This window comes from Lepidochelys olivacea, assembly GCF_965140295.1.
Source record: "Lepidochelys olivacea isolate rLepOli2 genome assembly, chromosome: 10".
Taxonomy (NCBI): Eukaryota; Metazoa; Chordata; order Testudines; family Cheloniidae; genus Lepidochelys; species Lepidochelys olivacea.
This window is the reverse complement of record NC_140420.1, coordinates 27,724,305-27,743,640: the sequence shown is the minus strand read 5'-3', so window position 1 is coordinate 27,743,640 and position 19,336 is coordinate 27,724,305. Positions and strand designations below refer to the sequence as shown.

The 19,336-nt window shown below is 38.8% G+C and overlaps 1 protein-coding gene across 29 annotated transcripts in view; it reads left to right on the top strand.

The window, feature by feature from the left end:
* Nucleotides 1-19,336, top strand: part of RBFOX1 (RNA binding fox-1 homolog 1) — a 2,420,635-nt gene that overhangs the window by 2,191,872 nt on the left and 209,427 nt on the right. For 26 of the 29 annotated variants that reach the window (XM_084641955.1, XM_084641975.1, XM_084641956.1 and 23 more), the window contains one exon: nt 17,168-17,410. In XM_084641955.1, coding sequence (XP_084498081.1) covers nt 17,168-17,410 — 243 coding nt within the window. Of the gene's footprint in view, nt 1-11,806; nt 12,009-17,167; nt 17,411-19,336 lie in introns of those variants that run through there. The other 3 variants (XM_084641974.1, XM_084641973.1, XM_084641971.1) reach the window with 2 other exon arrangements.

The window sequence follows — 19,336 nt, the reverse complement described above, 5'->3', positions numbered from 1 at the left end:
TTGTACCTCGGATTAGTTAACGCTGCCACCACCAAGTGATTTAGACAACCTCAGGGAAAGGACCACTTGGAGTTCCTACTCCCCCTAATATCTCCCCAAGCCCCTACACCCCCTATCCTGGGAAGGCTTGAGAATAAACAAGATGAGTACAGACCAACCTTCGGTTTTTTTAGGAAACTAAAAAAAAAACCCCAATCAGATTCTAAAAGAAACAGAACTTTATTAGAAAGAAAAAAGGTAAAAGAAGCACCTCTGTAAAATTAGAATGGAAGATAATCTTACAGGGCAATCAGATTCAAAAACACAGAGGATTTCCCTCTGGGCCAAACTTTAAAGTTACAAAAAGAAAACCAGGAATACGCCTCCCTCTCAGCACAGAGAAAATCACAAGCCAAAACAAAAATAAGCTACTGCATTCCCTTGCTAGTACTTACTGATTCTAATGAAGTTGGATTGCTTGCTTCTTTGATCTGTGTCCGGCAAGCATGCAGAACAGACAGACCAAAACCTCCCCCCCCACCCCCAGATTTGAAAGTATCTTGTCCCCTTATTGGTCTTTTTGGTCAGGTGCCAGCCAGGTTACCTGAGCTTCTTAACCCTTTACAGGTAAAAGGATTTTGTGCCTCTGGCCAGGAGGGATTTTATTGTACTGTATACAGGAAGGTTGTTACCTTTCCCTTTTATATTTATGACAACCTTGAATTCACAAGAGCGCCAGTATACTTGGTCAACATGTTGGGGGGGGGGTCACATTTTTAAAAGTGTTGTCCATTTTGAAAGTTTACTTTACTGGTTTGAGAGTTATTCTGTGTACTTAAAATGGCTAATACCAGCAGAACCAGCAATATTACACAGACTAGTAAAAGCTTTTTAAGTGCAACTGCTATACAGAAGTTGAGCTATAGCTATTTTTAGATATGAAAATGAAGACACTCGTGTAGGTGCCAGTGAAATCTATGTTCAAACATCCTTTGAAGGAAGATGCTTACTAGAAATGATGAGTATCCCCATTTTTAAAAGGTTCTCTCCCTTATATTTATTAGATCACAGATTTTTATCTGCATGTGATGCCAAAACTAAGAGATTTAATTGCTTAGGTAATGTGCTAATTACCATGTACTCTCCATTACAACACAGTACACAAACAGTTCACTTAGGAAATAGTAGGTCATTCACAATGAGAGTGCTGTGTGCAATCTCCTCTATGAACAATAACATAGTAGTAGATTCATGGAGGTTACCAGCCACAGTGAATTCCATTTTAATTATACAACCTTTAAAAAAATTCATCATAAAATTGCAACCTGCAATCTAAAGGATTGACGTCTCTGAATAGCATTCTCACATGGACAGAGAGATTGGCATGTCTTCATTTTATACCAAGTATTATTCATATTCATTAAGACTGAAGGGGACCCAATGAAGTGTGGTATGGTGAAAAATCACACCAACAGAGTTTGCTCATTTATCTTATTAGTGTCTAGAGGGTTGCACGTCTGAACAGATGGGATTACAAGTAGATCTGCCCCACTGGTTCCACTTAAGCCTGAACCTTTCTCACCTACATCATGAGTGAACTATGTAGGGATTCTTTGTTTTTGTGGTTCTTTGTGCTGCTGACTCTCCGAAATGATCCAGCATAGGTTAAGTGTCATGAAGGCTGAGAAAAAAACAGAACCTTTTGCCATTGTTGCTTTTTGAGAGTAAATCAGGGTTTGTTACTGAGGGATTATTCTGGCTAGAGAGAGGCAAGAAACATAGAGATGCAATGCCAGTGGGCCCTTATAGCCTTACTATTGCCCTTAATTCCTGACATGCAACACTCACTGCCCTTCTAATCTCAAGTTACCCTGGAGCAGAATGTCCTGAGATAAATGCATTGCAGTGTGGTAAATTTGGTGGAGTTTTTGTAAAGTAGACTGTCTGGTTTTTTTTTTGTTTTTTTTTTTGTAGTGTTGTAACCATGTTGGTCCCGGGATATTAGAGAGACGAGGTGGATTAGGAAATATTTTTTATTGAACCAACTCCTGTTGGTGAGAGACAAGTTTTCAAACTTTACAGAACTCGACTTCGGGACAGAAAGGCTTTTGTGTGCCTCAAAAACTTATCTCTTTCGCCAACAGAAGTTGATCCAGTAAAGATATTTCCTCACCCCACCTCATCTCTCTAATGTCTGTTAGGCAGTCTGGTGAAGCTACTGTGCTTATTTACATTTGTATCCAAAATAATGGTTTGGAATCAGGTTTTTGGAGGTGATACTTGTGCACCATTGGCAATTATTTTTAATTGAATTCTGGTTAGGGGCTTTTAAAGGTTTTTTAAAATAACATTTTTGTTAGTTTCCAGTGAAACAAAACTGCTTTTGGTCTGAATTACATTTCAAAGTCCTGTATTAATTGCAATAGTAACACCAAAACTAAAATGGCCAACATGACTTATAAAATCCCTGTGTTGGTCAGGAGAATATATGACTTTATCCTGCAGCTGGACCCATTCAGGTACCATGGCCACAATCCAGCAATACCTTGGTTTCATTACTAACTGTAAGTATGTAAGTAACCCTACAAAATTCAATTAAGTTTAATGGGGAAACTCATGCTTAAAGTTAGGCTCACCCCAGAACAGGGCCTCTGTGTCTGTGTGTATGCGCATGTGCTAATCATCAAAATATTCAGGTTTCCTTTTCCTTTTTGCACTCTGGCTTCTAATGTGGTTAGCAGAGCCCCAAGATTTTTTTTCTCTCTTTTTTTGTTCAATAATTATTAAAACAGAAATTGTTCATGGGATAGCTGGGATTATTAATTCATCACATACAAAGCCGTATATCCATTAACTAAATCAGTCCATACTAAGAACTGTTAACAAAAAAGACACTAAGGACCAGATTTTAAGTGCTTAACTCCCAGTGGGAGCCTAACTACTTTTAAAAATCCCATTAGATGTCTATCTTCGATTTCTTTAGGTACCTAAATAACTTTCAAAATCTGGTCTTTAGACCTTGCATTGGTGAGTAGAGCAATGCCTAAACACCCTTGCAAATCTGGGCACAAGGCTCTCTGTTTTAATTTATTTTTTAAAACATGCTGTATTATTGCAGACAAAGGCTATTTAAACAAAATTACTGGTAAGAATAACAGGTCGTAAATTGACTTTGGACATAAGCAAGAGAGCTGAATAAACCCTACCCTACCAACATCAGCAGATCTCTAGTGTTGTTAGAAAGTGATACTTAACAGGTTCATTGAAATCAATGGGAGTTTTATCTTTGATTTAAATGTGGCCAGGATTTGGTTCTAAGTGATTAAGGTGTTAGAAAATGCTGTTTTCAAATGGCAATATTGATAATGGGAAAGACAGGAGAAAGGTGTTTTACTTGTAAGAACCTACCCTAGTGGACAATTATACAATAACCTGCCCATATGAGACATTTTTTTCTAACCTCCATCAACTTATTTCTTTTTAAAAGCATGAGTGTTTATATACACATACATACATATATATATATATACACACACACACAAAATGACATTAAAAGAATATTTTGTTGCAACATCAAGCATTCAACAGGTAACAAGTGCCAGAATTAAGGTTGCGTGTGCAGGGTGTGGATGTGGAGTGGTAAATAAGCGGTTGGGCCACATACTGAATGATGAAGATAAAAAGAAATACAGAATAACTGGCTTTTCCATGAAGACTGTCTGTCATATGGAAAAAATAGTACGGGATCATATAATTAAAGACTATCATAATCGAGACACACACGGTATGTCTACAGTGGGGATAAAAATCCCCTGGCTGGGCCAGGTCAGCTCACTCTGGCTCACGGATCTCAGGCTCCTGGGCTGAAAAACTGCTGTGTAGACATTTGAACTCAGGCTGGAGCCTGATGCTGGGACTCCGTGAGAGTGAAGGGTCTGTCACGGGGCTCATCACTCACTGCCGGACTGGCGCCTCCTCTTGGTCACTCTGGGGATTAGCTCAAGGCCAATGCTCCCTATGTGCGATTTGCACACAGTTGCTCCATCTCTGCACCTGCCTGCAGCCCCTCTCGCAGTGTCAGGAACCGCAGCGTCCTCTTTGTGCCTCAAGGCACTCAGCTGCCCAGTCTCTGCAGACTGCCAGGAGTTCTCTCTTGCTCCCCTGGTCCCTGCCAGCAACTGACCTGTCTGTGGTGCTAGCTTTTTTTCAGCCTGCCAGAGACACAGTCCTCACCCCTTGGGCTCCCAGTAGCAATTGCTCTCAGCTTTGCCCTGCAGCTCCTTTTATGTCAACTTGCTGGGCCATGATTGGCTGCTCCTTGCAGCCTCTCTCCTATTGACTGTGCCTCACACAGCCTGCCTGGGCCACACGAAGGACTCACCTCCACTACTCCCGTCTGAGGTTAACCCTTTCTAGTCCAGTGTGGGGCAGATACCCCATCACAGGGTCCCAGAGCTCGGGCTGCAACCCAAGCCCAAACATATACACAGTGGTTCTTAAACTTATTTGATCATGCCCCCGCTTCTTTGTGTCTTTAGTAGTTTACGCACCCTCCACCTCTGGGTGCCCGGCCAGCAACTGCTGTTCTCTGGCCGCCCTGCTCTGAATGTGCGTAGTAAGTTTTTTTTCCCCCCTAAAGCTTCTCATGCCCCACAGAATACATTCCATGCCCCCCGAGGAAGGCGCACCATGCAGTTTGATGCATCCGATGAAGTGAGCTGTAGCTCACAAAAGCTTCTGCTCAAATAAATTGGTTAGTCTCTAAGGTGCCACAAGTACTCCTTTTCTTTTTGTGAATACAGACTAACATGGCTGTTACTCTGAAACTTGTCATTATGCAAGGCACTGCATTTAGCCGTATGGAGTGGTCTACACAGCAATTTTTAGCTCCACAGCCCAAAACCCATGAGCCTGAGTCAACTGATCGTGGGCTTTTATCCCTGTGGAGACGAACCCTCAGAGACCTGAATTAAGGTTGCCTGGGCAGCATTACTTTTTGAATATCGTAACTTGAAAGTGCTTGATTTTGTAACCCTAACAATCATTAAACATAGGTTTTATATGATCTGCATCTATAATTTATTCTTTCTATTTTAACTGCAGATGTTCAAATAACCCTTTAAAATGTATAATCTTTTAAAAAAATCTACTAAACTCTTGGCCTGAGTGCTGTCTTATGTCAGTGAGTTTTACAGGTTCATTATGCATTGTGTAAAATAGTATTTCCTTTTATCATTTTTAAATTTAAGCAAATGCCCCCTTCCTTTGGTATTATGAGAGAGGTTAACTAGCAGTGCCCAATTTACTTTCTGTTCATAGTTGTGTGTCTCTCTATCATATCTTCCCTTATTCATATCATTTCTGATTTAAGCAGGTGCAATCTTTTCATTCTTTTCTCATACAGAAGACTTACCATGCTTCTCATCATTTAGTTGCCCATCTGTGAAACTGGCAACAGCCATATTCCTTGGGTATTTTTAACTAGGAGAATTTTGTGTATGTGAAAAGTAACAGATTGGCAAAAGTTTAAAATACTGTGTCTACAGAACAAGTACAGCATGAATAAACTACTCGTAAGTATCTATGTTCATCCATTGGCCTCTGTGTTGATACTGCTAACAAAGTTGGCCATTATGATGGTGTATTTTGTGATGCAATGAAATTTGTCTATAAGAAAACATTCATTTAATCTAATGTCGGACAGTTAACAACTGTGAATTAGGAACAGTTTAACTGTTAATCTCAGCCTTTTTGAATTGACAGAGCTGCCGGTAAAAACAAGAAATTAGTATTGTCCTCACAATCCCCTGAGCCATCCAATAAGTTGTTTTCAGGGAAAATTATAACAGATGCTAGGGTCTACCTGGAACAGAATTTAAATTGTATTATTTCAACTTTATTGCAAGTATTTGTTAGTGAATAACCTACATTAGAACAGCCATACTGGGTCAGACCAAAGGTCCATCTAGCCCAGTATCCTGTCTTCCGACAGTGGCCAAAGCCAGGTACCCCAGAGGGAATGAACAGAACAGGTAATCATCAAGTGATCCATCCCCTGTTGCCCATTCCCAGCTTCTGGCAAACAGAGGCTAGGGATACTATGACTGTCCATCTTGGCTGATAGCCATTGATGGACCTATCCTCCATGAACTTATCTAGTTCTTTTTTTAACCCTGTTATGGTCTTGGCCTTCCGAACATCCCCCGGCAAGGCATTCCACAGGTTGACTGTGCATTTTGTGAAAAAATATGTCCTTTTGTTTGTTTTAAAGCTGCTGCCTATTAATTTCATTTGGTGACCCTTAGTTCTTGTGTTATGAGAAGGAGTAAATCATAGACACCGACTTCCCCTTTGCCCGGTGGGTGCTCAACCACACGACCCTGCCCCACCTCTTCCTGCCTCTGCACTTTCCTCGCCCCACCCCCATTCCACCCCTTCCCCAAAGTCCCCGCCCCACCCAGCCTTTTCCCACCCCAGCCCCGCCTCCTTCCCACCCCCATTACACCCAAGACCCCGTCCCTGCCTGCCTCTTCTCTGCCTCCTCCCGTGAGCGCGCTGCGTCCCTGCTCCTCCCCCTCCCTCCTGGAAAGTCCTAAGTGCTGCCAAACAGCTGTTAGGTGGCGGGGGGGGGGGGGCGGGAAGCGCTGGGATGGAGAGGGAGGAGCGGGAACGTGGTGCACTCAGGGGTAGGGAGAGGGAGGCGAGGAGGGGGGAGCTTGGCTGCTGGTGGGTATGGAGCACCTGCTAATTTTTCCCTATGGGTGCTCCAGCCCTGGAGCACCCATGGAGTCGGCACCTATGGAATATAAATAACACTTCCTTCTTTACTTTCATGACAAGTCTGTCAAATTCGGATACATACATTTTAACTGGATTTAATTTGTATTTACCCAGTTAGTCTCTTTATTCTACCCTGCACCCTTTGTAAATATTGCAAATGTCAATCCTTGAACATTTAGGTGAATTAACTAGACATGCCATCCCAGACACTCAGGCCATCATCCTCCAAAGACCTGTCCACATGCTTCACCTTAAGTAGTCATTGTGTAAAGACATATGTAAGTCTTTGCAGAACTGGGGCCTTAGACCTCATGTGGAGGAATAAAATGAGCAAAAGTGTATTATATCTACTGTGATTCAACTCTAAGATGTGTGTGTCGTTTTCAATATAGCAACGTACAGGAGGAGTGAAACTTTAGTGCAACAGAGTACAGAGAGAACTAGAAAGTTTACATGCAGTTAACTGGTGTTCACTGTTGGTTTACAGATGTGATGGAAATTAAAGGAGAGTTAAAAGTAAATCCTAGTTCTGTATGTGGGTAAGTATGTTCAATGAAGTGTCCTTTCTACACCTATAAAAATCTAGTGAGTAAATGTGGCAGATGATTAAGACATGTCACTGTTGACATTACAGCTCTCAGTTTACAGAACAGCTGTGGACTCATATGCAGTGTATAGGATGCCAGTTTCTTGACTCTGTGATTGTAGATAAAAGCAAAAAAGCAATTGCTATTTAGTGTGTTAAAGTAGCCTGCCAGCTCCATGTTAAAGAATTGAGAGAAGTTCCTTGAGGGCAGCAAATGGGCTTCATAGAGTACCTCGTCCCTTTTCTTGCCATTCGGATCTTGCTGGGCAAAATAATTGTACGTGGTATGAAAAATAATGTGTACCTTGAAAGACCGTGGGAAATTATGAGTTAACTTTGAAGGTACTCTGCTTTGTTGAAGCCACACATCTGGCAATTATTGTGCCTATGGAAATGAATCACCCAGATGAATCATTTGCATCTTTTCCTGATTTCAAGGGGTTACTCCTGAGCCCTGCTCAATCCATTGACTTCAGTGGGAATTCTACTCTCCACAGAAACAAGCCCAGAGGAGTTAAAGACAAAAAATTAAGTAGCTTCTGTTACATAAAGCTTAGTAAAATTATTACATTGTAGATTGTAGTTCTTTGACTATGCAGTTCAGATCTTGAAAATTCCTCTCGCACACGTAAAACTGTCGGACAACCTGGCACATTTTAACATGACCATTAAATCTGAGTGCCAGCGGTTGTACAAGTTAGGGGAGAAGGGCACTGACCAATCTTTTCTGAGCAAGATTACGCAGCACTTAGATCAAACCACCATGAGTGGTAACTGCGTGATTTTTTTTTTTTCCTTGAGGAAAAGAGGGTGAATTCTTCCCACTTAAAACCCACTTTGTTTTGTTTCACATACAAATACGGGTTGCTTTAGCTATGTGATGTTAGCCAAGAGCACACATTTGGTCCGGGTGGATACTGCATGGTCCCTGTGCAGTGTGCTCTAGCATATCTGTGAGTGGAGGCTGCATGTGGATGTGAATCACATCAAGTGCTAGGTGAAGCCTTTTACGCTGAGCTGTGGTAAGTCTAGAGCCCCTTTCATGCTCATTCCCTGCTATGACTGAGGAACATGATCCTCACTATGTAAACGAGGCCTACCTTTACCCCAGTGGTGTGCAACCTGGGAGGGGAGCAAGAGGTTCTCTGGTGGTGTGTGAAGAAACTGGGATCCCGTGGGTACAACAGGGCCCGCTACCATAAGATCAGGAGCAACATAAAAATAGAGGGGTATTGTGGGGTGGGATGGGAGCGGGATTTAAAAAAAGAGTCCTTCTGTGCTGCAAACAACATGAATGCCCTGGCCAGCAGCTGCTGCTATCTGGCTACCCAGCTCTGAAGGTAGTGCCGCAAATGCCCTTACATCTGTGCTGCTCCTGTCAAATATAGATAATAATACTTACCCTCCTATTTCTTGGAGTGTTGTGATGATTAATTACTTAATGTCTGTCCATTAATTAGTTAATTGGTCCAATTTATCTTCCAGGAAAGAGAGACTTTATTTATTTATTTATTTAATTTGCCTTCTGCAAATGTGGAGAATGGGGAAGAGAGTTTTTGATTAACATCAGGAAAGCTTTCCTCCTTTTATTTCTGGATTGGCATAAGCTAATCTGAAGTTTGCTTCAGAGCTAAGAAGCAGGAATGGGGTCAAAGTGGTTTTACTAATATCTGCTTTATTTTATGTTTGGACTGATCTGTATAATGAACTTACATTCAGAATAAGGTCAGTATTAAGCACGTATATTTCCCATATTTACATTAACTTTACCTCGGTACAGATATGAAATTTTACATGATAGGTTCTGCTTTCTTTTGTATAAAAAATGTCCAGCCTCTTCTTTTAATTCTCTTCTTTAAAGCAATTATCTCAAACTTGTAAACACCACTCACTATTCCTTTTTATCCACGTATCAAAATATATCAAAAAGACAGTTTGGGAGGATCTGTTTAGTGAGGTGAAACTACCACTATAATGGTTAAGTGAAAGTGTAGTTTTGTGGGTTTAAAAAAAAAACCCTATGACTGAGGGTCAAGAGATCTGGTACTTTTTAAAACCTAAAATGTAGGGCAGCACTAGTCTGAGGTTTGCCCTTCCAACAGAAGAAGTGAAGAGGACTCATAAGCTGAGTTGCAAGACTGGAGCCAGATTACAGCAGACCCAATACTCTGGTCTGGACTTGCTCTGATACAAAACCTGAGAGATGGAAAGGGTCCAAAAGTAGCCAATAAACCCATTGTACTCCCCTGATTTTATGGGCTGCCAGGGACTGATTTGGCTGCCAGCACAACTTTAGAATAGTCACAGGATTGCCCTAATGGAGCTAGTTTAGCATAGCCCCTAAGAGTGGTTATGCTAGTTAGGAATCACCAGAGCACAACACTCTGTGGACATGTCCCCTCCTTCCCCACACCTTGGCCTTCCTATATAACTCTTTGGCCTTCCTATATAGGGCAATTTCACATCCACTTTGTGCCAGTGAAGCATTGCAGGATCTGGCCCCATATGTTTAAATTTATTGCTGGGTTACTAAATCACTTGAAAAGAGAATTCACTTGTTGAGCTTTATTTGTATCATGTGTCCATGGACAGATGATCACATAGCGAAAGAAAGAACTGAAGAGATACCATCATCATGATGGGTATAGGAAATATACTTTCAGAGATTATATAATGCTTCAGATTTCCATTCCACTCTGATTTCCCAAGCACCCTTAACACTGAGGTGGATCATGGAGTTTAATGTAGCCAAATTGGAGAGAGGTACATACCTTACTTTTTACTAGCTGAAAAGCATATCTAGTAAAAAAAAGCATATCTAAAAGAAAAACATGAAAATTCACCAGTAACATAAAGGTGCCACCCTAGGGAGAGAACAGCTGAATCTCTGGTACTGTGTCCTGGAAAAACAATCCCTGTTTGCTGTTGACCATTGATGCATGGCCATACCCCGTATACACACACACAAGATGGTTGTGCTAATAAAATGGTCCTGGACAGTGGCACTAATTCATTTACTAATTGGACATATATTGGTAGCTGGGATTCAGACTTTTATCAGGGTTCAATATGGTGCATATGAAGAGGTCACTGGGAATATATTTGTCTTTTGTGCATGAGGTTGTTTGCTGGAAAAAAGAGATCTTACCATCACTCAAGGAAATAATACAAATCCCTGAGCTAACCCCTGCTCTTTTCTTCTCTCTCTCTCTCTCACTCTGATTCTGTCCAAGAAAAACTGTTCTTTTCCCCCTTTCATGCTTTCCTTTTGGGAACACCCTTACTTGGGAAAAAGTTTGTTTTTAAGTGAAATATGAGGCAGAACTGGCTTTGCAGTTACCTTCCAAGAACAGGAGGAAGTTACAGAATTTTCTGTGTCTGAATTTGGTTGAGAAGTCAAATGGTCCAAGTCAAGTGTCCCAGTCAGATGATTAAACGGCAAGAGAGAAAGCTTGCAGTGTTAGTCAATTGGTCCAGTGTGGCTGGATGTCTGATTCCCTGTGGAAAAGCCTAAAACAGCTGTTTTTATTATCCTTAACTAGAAAGTGCTAGCAGCAAATCTATAAGAATTATCCTGCATTATTAAAGAAACCTAGTGTATTTGAGTTGGAATGTAAGTTTAACAATACAGTTAATACTGTTTATCCAGATTTTTTTTCTGGGGATTTGGGACATTTGTAAATAAAAACTCACCTGTTGCATTTCAGTCCTGCCTCTAACTTCTATCCGGTGACAGCCCATGACAGATTGGCAGTAAAGTTGAATTCTTTGGGGCTCTTTGTGTAGTCTTAGCCTTCTTCTCTATTATGTGATTTTAATTAGAAATTTAATCATTTCTGAGACTACCTCTCGAGAATCTAGACAAGTTCCTTTAATAGTGAAGCATTAGCTTGCTTAAACTGCCGCACAAAAGTAAAGCTTGGAAGCATTTCTGAAATATTTCCCTTGGTGGGCAGGAGGGATACCACAAAATAAAGATGGCAAAATAATTTCAATTATAAAGAAAGGGTAAAGTAAATTTAATGTAAAATAGACAGTGGTTTTTATTGCCTAAGTTTGCTATGGGTATTAAGCAACTTTAAAACCCAATTTTTATTGCTGTTAACTTTTCAAATTGTAGGAAAGATTAGACTCTCTCTCTCTCTCTTTCTACTGTAAACTGCAGTTGTCAAAAAACCAAAGTATTGGAGGTTTAGGGTTTTCCATAACTTAGAATACAATCATCTTATTTTAAAAATGAAAATGTTCAGCTTGCGACAACTTACAACGTAGCATTTCTAATGTTTTTTAAACAGCTATTAATGTAGTCAAGCTGTGTTTTTTCTTCTTCTGTGTGTAATCATCTGCTCAGTGGTGCACTCTATAACTAGTAGCCGGAGACAGAGGAGTGGCCTGCTGTGATTGATGGGGCGAGGCCTAGCAAACTGAAAGAGTCCCATCTGGATTAGGTTTTGGGAGCAGTCAGATGTTGAGTGGGAGGTCAGTAAGGCTTGCATTAGCTCCCCCTCCTTCAACACCCCTATCATCCACACTCATACACACATTACACAGCTCACACGCCCTCATCCATAATTGATACTTGCTTTGGGCAGATGCTGCATGGCCTGGGACTAGAGCAGCTGCTAAGTTTATGGAGGATAAAGAGAGCAGGATGGTACAGCAGGTATTTTCACTTTATTTTCACTTGAAACTCTGATTTTAGTCAAGCAAGGGCATTTCTTTTATTCAACTGTACCACTGCATGAAAGCCTCTTCTAACACATATTTTGTTGCTTAAGTCATTCTGCCAGGCGAGCTACAGCAGTGATTATGTGTGTCTGCTGTGCTTGATATGTCTAACTGAGCCGTTCTTATAACCAGCAGGTTTACAGAGTAATTTTGCATTTTTCTTCTTTGTTTCCATGCCCTGAGGATATGATGCAGTTTGGCTCATTTAACTATAGTATGAGAGGCTTTCTCTGGATGTGAAATATCTCTTGCCAAAGAAACAGAACACAATAAAACTAAAATAGAATAAAACAAACAATAAACCGTTAGTTAGACTTTAAAATGTGGAAAACCTTAAAGGTTTTTAGTGAGTAAATACAGTTTTATGTTGTGAATATGTGTTTAAAAAGAAACACTGAATAAGTGATATTTTCTTTGCTCTTCTTCTTTTGTGTATAAACATGACAAGCTTGCTTTATTATGTTTTGTCATTTTTCATGCATTTTTTAATTATAAAAGCCTTTCAGAGCTGAAGAGAGAGTGATGAAAAAGAATGTGGAGATTTGAGATACTCAATAGGAATGTTTTAAAATTAGGATCTTTTGTGTTTTAAGTATAATAATCTATGGGATTTTAGAAAGCCTTCACTTGCCTATATCATACTAAGGCATTTTTTTGTTCTGGTATAGCTCAGCATTTAAGTAGAAAGCAATAAACTGGATTTTATACACTGCCACGTAAAGCATATTTTGGAGCTGAAATGTGGTTTTCATTAGATTTCAGGCCAAAACATTTAGCAGAGCCTGACTGTCTGCCTTCCTTTGTTCTTCTTTCAGCTGCCAACTACTACTTTATTCAACCACACACAAAAAAATGAACATTAAGGGGTCATTTAAACTTATATAAAAGTAAAGAGATGCAGAGTTAAGTCTGAAACTATAACTTCTGTCTACCCTCTTGTGCCTAGTTAGAGTTCCACATTGCCTGTGTACTGTCACCCACTATTTTGAGGCTGCTCCAGTGCCTAAGATCATGGTCTAAATTAAGAATGGAGTTTCCTGTCACTTTAAGGAACATTTCATACCTTTAAAAAATAACTTAGTAGATACCATTTTTCAGTTTCATTTTGTTTTCAATACTCTCATTAAAATGTCATTTTAAAATACCCTGTTAATATGCTGTGGGGCTAGAGAATAACTTGAGATTCACAAAGTCCCATTCAAATTTAGATCAGTTTTGTGTAGTCTAGATTTGGCATTCACATTTCACAACAGTATAAGTAAGGATCTGTTAGTTTCCACTGTGATAACCTTAATATGAATTCACATCTTAAACGGTAACCAATTTGCATGTTACGTATCTTAATATTACAGAATGTGTTTAATCGTATGGGACATGCTAATGCATTATGGTAATGTTATGTGCTTTGAATATGCATATACTCATTATGGATCCAAAATGTAGAGATTATTTAGACTAAATTTTAAAACTAAAAAACCTGTACTTGTCATGGCATGTGCAGTCGCTGCTTCTAAAATCAGAACATCTCAGCATTATTATCATGATATGCATAATTATAAATTCCTGGCTTACAACAGAATGTGTATATGTACATACACACCCACACATATAATTTCTTTATCTTACAGTGGACAACTATTTTTTTTAATTAAAACAAAAATAAGTTCAATGAAAGAATAACACCTGGGCTGATACCTGGCATGCCAAATTTCCACTTCTTCCTGAATATATAGGGGTTATTTATATGCTGACCCTTCACTATTTCCTTACTTTTGGCTGGTGCCACTTTAATAAGGGAATCGAAATCTCAATTTAGCAAATCTAATGACTGAGGTAGAAGACTCTCAACAGTGTTAAGGTGCCTGAATTTTCATTGTGTGTATGCCATTTTATGGCAGTACTGAAGTGAAATGTTTGAAGGTGCTGGTAAGAAATCATATAAAAGCTCAGTGCTCTTAATTAAATATTAGCTGTAATTAGCACTAAGTGTGAATGGTACAGATATTAATTAGGGTCTCATGGAACTGCTGTCAGTGTTAATGAGAAACAGTCAGGGTCTCAGCAACATCTGTTTTAGAACTCAAGGTAGTATAAAAACCTTTAGTAGATCAAAAGCATCTGAACATTAGCTGTTGGTCCCTTTGTTGCCATTATTGTTCTTTTTTTAATATCTGCTGACTGTAATGCCATGTCTAACAACTGACATGAAGGAATAACTTATGGACCAGGAATGACCAGCTACTGTGCTTCAAAGCAATACAGTCAAAGTAATTTAGTAGGTAGAAGAATTTTTTATGCTGCTGCTTCCATGCTCCCTGGTTCCTATCACTAAACTCTGTCCTAAAGTATTTGATGTTTACAGTTTAAATATAGAACTTTCAACAAATAAAAAAGTTCACACTCATAGCTATTACCTGTGAAGACACATGAAGGAAGCCAATCATTGCTCAGTTTTAGTGTGCATGCTTTCTTTAGTGTGCATTTTGGCCATGTATAATTAATATTTTTCATAATAGCTAGGGAGTATTAGGTAAAGAAATTAAAAAATGAGTTTTCATTTATATATATGAATGAAGGAATGAGTAGATACATTCCTCTACTAAATCGAATATACAAGGTCTTTTTCCTGTTTTAAAACCTAAATTGTTGCAAGTTTTAGTGTAAAAATACTTAACTTTTCATTTTGGCTTGTACTTGTAATACTAACAATACCATTATTTTACACTTTCAAAGCACTGTACAGTCATGAAGCAATCTCACAACACAGTGCAATATAGAACGTAAATGTTGTTGTTTCCATTTTAAAGATGATAAAGTGAGGCAGAAAGTATAAATGATTTGCCCAAGGACACACACTAAATTAGTTGAAGAGCTGGGATTCACATTCAGAAGTTTCAAACTCCTAATCCCTCATGCTTAATTCACTACAGCATATTGCCATTTAGTTAGGAAAAATATGTGTTTTCTCCTGTAATATGTAACCAAAGGCTGTTGAAATATATAGGCTAGTGAATCCTCAAAGGTTCTGAGTTCCTGTTCTGTTCAAATGATCACTCCCATATTTAGATGCTTATTTGAATTAGCTGAAACTGGTTGGAAACCTTCTTAGTTGTGAAATTCCACAGTAATACCTCACTATTTCAGTATTAGCCATGGCCTTTGCTGAAGCGAGCAGGTGCAAGGATTAATGAAAACAAAAAATGTGTGTGCACATGCGTGAGCGTGTTTGGTGGAATGTGGCTGAATATTTCATAATCCTCCCTTCCCTCCCTACTTTTGCACATTCAGTGGGGAATGAGGATGATCTTGACCAGCGTCTGATGGGGCAGAGCTCCTGCTGGGCAAGTCAGGGGCTGGTCCCTCCCTTCCTTAGGTCCCTTTGTCTTCTGTTTGGCAGGACCTGGTGAGTTGGAGCTAATCAATTGGTGTGCCCCCTCCTGCACTTATTTATACTCTGCTGGGGCTTTCAAATGCCTCTTGCACCTGTTAGCTGTTCTCTTTCCCTCCTCTTAATTAGAGCGTAGTAGCTATGATTTTTAGGATGCTGCAGGCTTTACCAATCACTTTTTTGGTACCAGGAAATAATTTTTCTCCTTGGGCCTCATTGAGGTTCAATGGGCTTTTTTCTTTTTTTTGGAGCTGGGTGAAATTTTTTCGATGAGTAGTAAATTAGCCAGAAAATACATATTTTGAGGCAACAAAACTGTAAAAGCAATTTCAAAAAAAGTTGAAAGTTAATTTTGAAACCAAATGTTTCAACTTTTGGTTTTGAAATGGTGTTTTGTTTAGAAATTGAGCTAATTTAAAATACAAAAACAAAAGAGAAAAAAAAACATCCCAAGATGGAGCAAAAAAAAGGGGTGGAGGGGAATTGTTTGGGGTTAAACAAAACATGTAGATGGACCCAGAATAACACTTTTTGGTTTTCAGGGTCGTTTTTGATTCTGCCCCTGAAATTGAGCCAAGGCTTTCGAATATGTATAGCCATCCCCAATTCCTTTCTATGGTGATACTGCAGATGTACTGGTGTCCCCTGACACTGCTGTCTGTAGCATCGTGATTTAGGCATACCTTAAATAAATTCACAAGCATGTTTTGTAAGAAGATTTTTTTTTCAGTGTCATAATATATTCATTATGGTCAGACCCATTTAGCCAGAGACTGTTGCAGGCATTTACGTCAAATACCTGTGATACGTTAGCATTTTTGACATCTGCTTGCTACAGTAGAATTATATCAAAGCTAAAGCTAGATCTAATTGTCCATACAAGATATAGATGCTGCCATTTGGTCTTTTAATTGTAAAGGTTTATTTTTAATACATAAATGTAAAATTATTCCTAGCAAAATGATAAGGCATTTTGAGTTCTTCCTTTAAAATTTTCTGACACATTACAGTGTAAAGTATTTTTAATGTTTTTCTCAAATGGATTTTAAACTGATGTATTTCTAGTCCCATATTTTTTATTTTGTGTTTCTAAGCTTGAATCTAATCATCCCATTGCATTTGTGCTCTACAACTGAAAGGATGAACTTTTACTTAATAGATTACACATTAAATGAGTGATGAACATCTGAGAGAGTAGCATTTTAGTACAAATATTTAAAACTGAGCACAGTGGATCATCTATTTTCAAACTCTCATTTGGCTGCATCTTTTCAGAAATCTAGAAAACCATGAGGAAGAATGCACTAGGCGATAAATATACCAAGCCTCTTTCAATGCCATCAGTGTTTTGTAACTTTTGGAATGAGTGGAATTATTTACTATAACTTTTCCTTCTTAACTGCTGGTTTTAGTAAAAACATATTGGCTACATTAATTTTGTTTTAGCTAAACTATCTGTTCCTTTGACTGTATATACACTAGGGGTTTCAGTTCATGTAGTCTTACCTGGTGTTAACAATCAAATTTAAAAAAGGCCCATGTAGAAAACTACATTTTGCTTCTCTAAAGTCAGAAATGTAATAGGGAGTGGCAGAGGAGGGAATTAAATCAGATGGGATACACTCTCCAGGGGAAACAAACATCCATTTAGAAATCTTGGAGAATATCCTCTTTATTTTCTAAATTATTTTTTTTTTACTTTACAGGGTAATCAGGAAGCTACAGCACCTCCTGACACAATGGCGCAGCCTTATGCATCAGCTCAGTTCGCTCCACCACAGAATGGGATCCCGGCAGAATACACAGCCCCACACCCCCATCCAGCTCCAGACTACACAGGCCAGACCACAGTTCCAGAGCACACGTTAAACATGTACCCTCCTGCTCAGACACACACTGAACAGAGTGCAGCTGACACAAATGCACAAACTGTCTCCGGCACAGCCACAGTAAGTTCAGGTTTCTTATATTTTTGAAGATGTATATCTCAAGTTATAAAAATGTGTATTGATAAAGCTCTTTCTTATGTTGCATCTAATGGTTCTAAACTTGGATTTTATTTATGGTTATTCAAAACAATATAGGGTCCAAAATAGGTTCAGTCTTTTTTCTTTGAACTTTGAGGGTATTATACTTCCACTTGTGGTGCCTCTCATCAAGCCAGCCGGTGGAGTAGTATCTGGTGGCACTTGTTTTCAAAATTCTGTTCCTTTTTGAATATCCAAACATGCAAAATTATATATGAAGAACAAATATTTAAATGGTTTTATAAGATTTAACCTGTTTAGAGCTGGGCACAACATTCATTTGAAGGAAAACAGTGAATTTGTTTTACTGATATTCCTGAACCCTTCTTATTCACTTTTCGCAAAGGTTTATTTGAATACAACTTTATTCTCAAGAATATTCGGAAAAGGGATAGTGTTGCAAATACTCATGCAAATATGTATTTTCATGTGAATATTCATCATGAGTATCTGCAACAAAAGTGCTTGTGCAGCCATCTTGAAAGCTTTTTGTGGGTTTGGAAATCATCAGACAATGGAACAGAAACAACACCATGTGGCTTAGCCACCCAGTGCGTGCAAACAGCAAATTACAAATCGTGACTACTCTAAGTAATAGTATGCAAATAAATGTTAGGCTTAGATGTTAACATAAATAAAAATTGGTGTCTATTTGTGGAACTATTAAGAACTGAAAAAGGGAATCCATTTTTCAAATTTCTGTCTTTCTTGACAACTTTTTTTAAAACTAATGTATAAGTGTCTTAAGGGATCTAAGTCAAGGAGTGACCAATATTTGATGCTGAGCTCGCACCCTCTGAAAATCAGACACTTTAAAGGTGTCTCCCAAGGCAAACAACCAAAAACTGAGACTCTCAAAATCATTATTCACTTTTGAAAATACTGGCTGAAATCTAAAGATTGGTTTATTAAGGCCCTGGTTTGAGGGCTATCCCTTGAATCTGAAATAGAAGGGTTGGGTTTTTTCCACCGTATTTTTTTGTGAAGGGCGCAGTTCCTTTAAATATTTCTGCCTCAGACCATGTTATCCTTTCATAATAGCTGATGCTGCTACACTTCCCCTGGTTGTAGGAAGATTAGAAAATGTCTCGTTCAGAAATTAAAACAAATGCTTCTCAGCAGCATCCAGAGATGCTCTAAAAATGTGCCACTGATGCCCTTCCTGTATGCCTCCAAGCATTACACAGAGACACCAATCAATGGGTTGTTCTGAGGGTATTTAAGCACCTTACCATGTTACTTCTACCATTACCTAAATATTAGTGAGAATGGAAAATAATACCATTTAGAATGAGTATGCACAGTGTATAATACGTTCTATATACTATGTACAGGAACAGAGGACTTGCCATAACACAGCAGACTACTGATCTACCTAGTTCACTGCTGTATTCTTTCTGACATTCACCAATATTAGACGCTTCTCCGGAAGATACAAAATACAGTGTCATGGACAATTATGAAAACCTACTCATGTGAGAACTTTCTTCCCAATCTCCTCAATAAGAAGCCACCTTGTGGCCCAGAGTATTAGAAGCTATATCCTTTCCAAACACAAAAGTTTTTGTCCTATTTATTATAACTGTGGATGTTCTCATTAATGTCTAGTTCTTTTGGGAATCATACTAAACCTCTGGACTCAAAGGTATTGTGATACTTAATTCCAGTTTTAGGGTTTGTTTAATAAATGTTTCCTGTTACAGTTTTAAATTAATGAAATTCAAAGCTACCAAAACGTCTGCTTGTTCTTATATTATGGGAAAAATTAACTAGGAACATGTTATTTACTTTCTCTATTCCATTAATTAATTTATATACCTCTGTAATGTGACCTTTTTTTCACTTCTT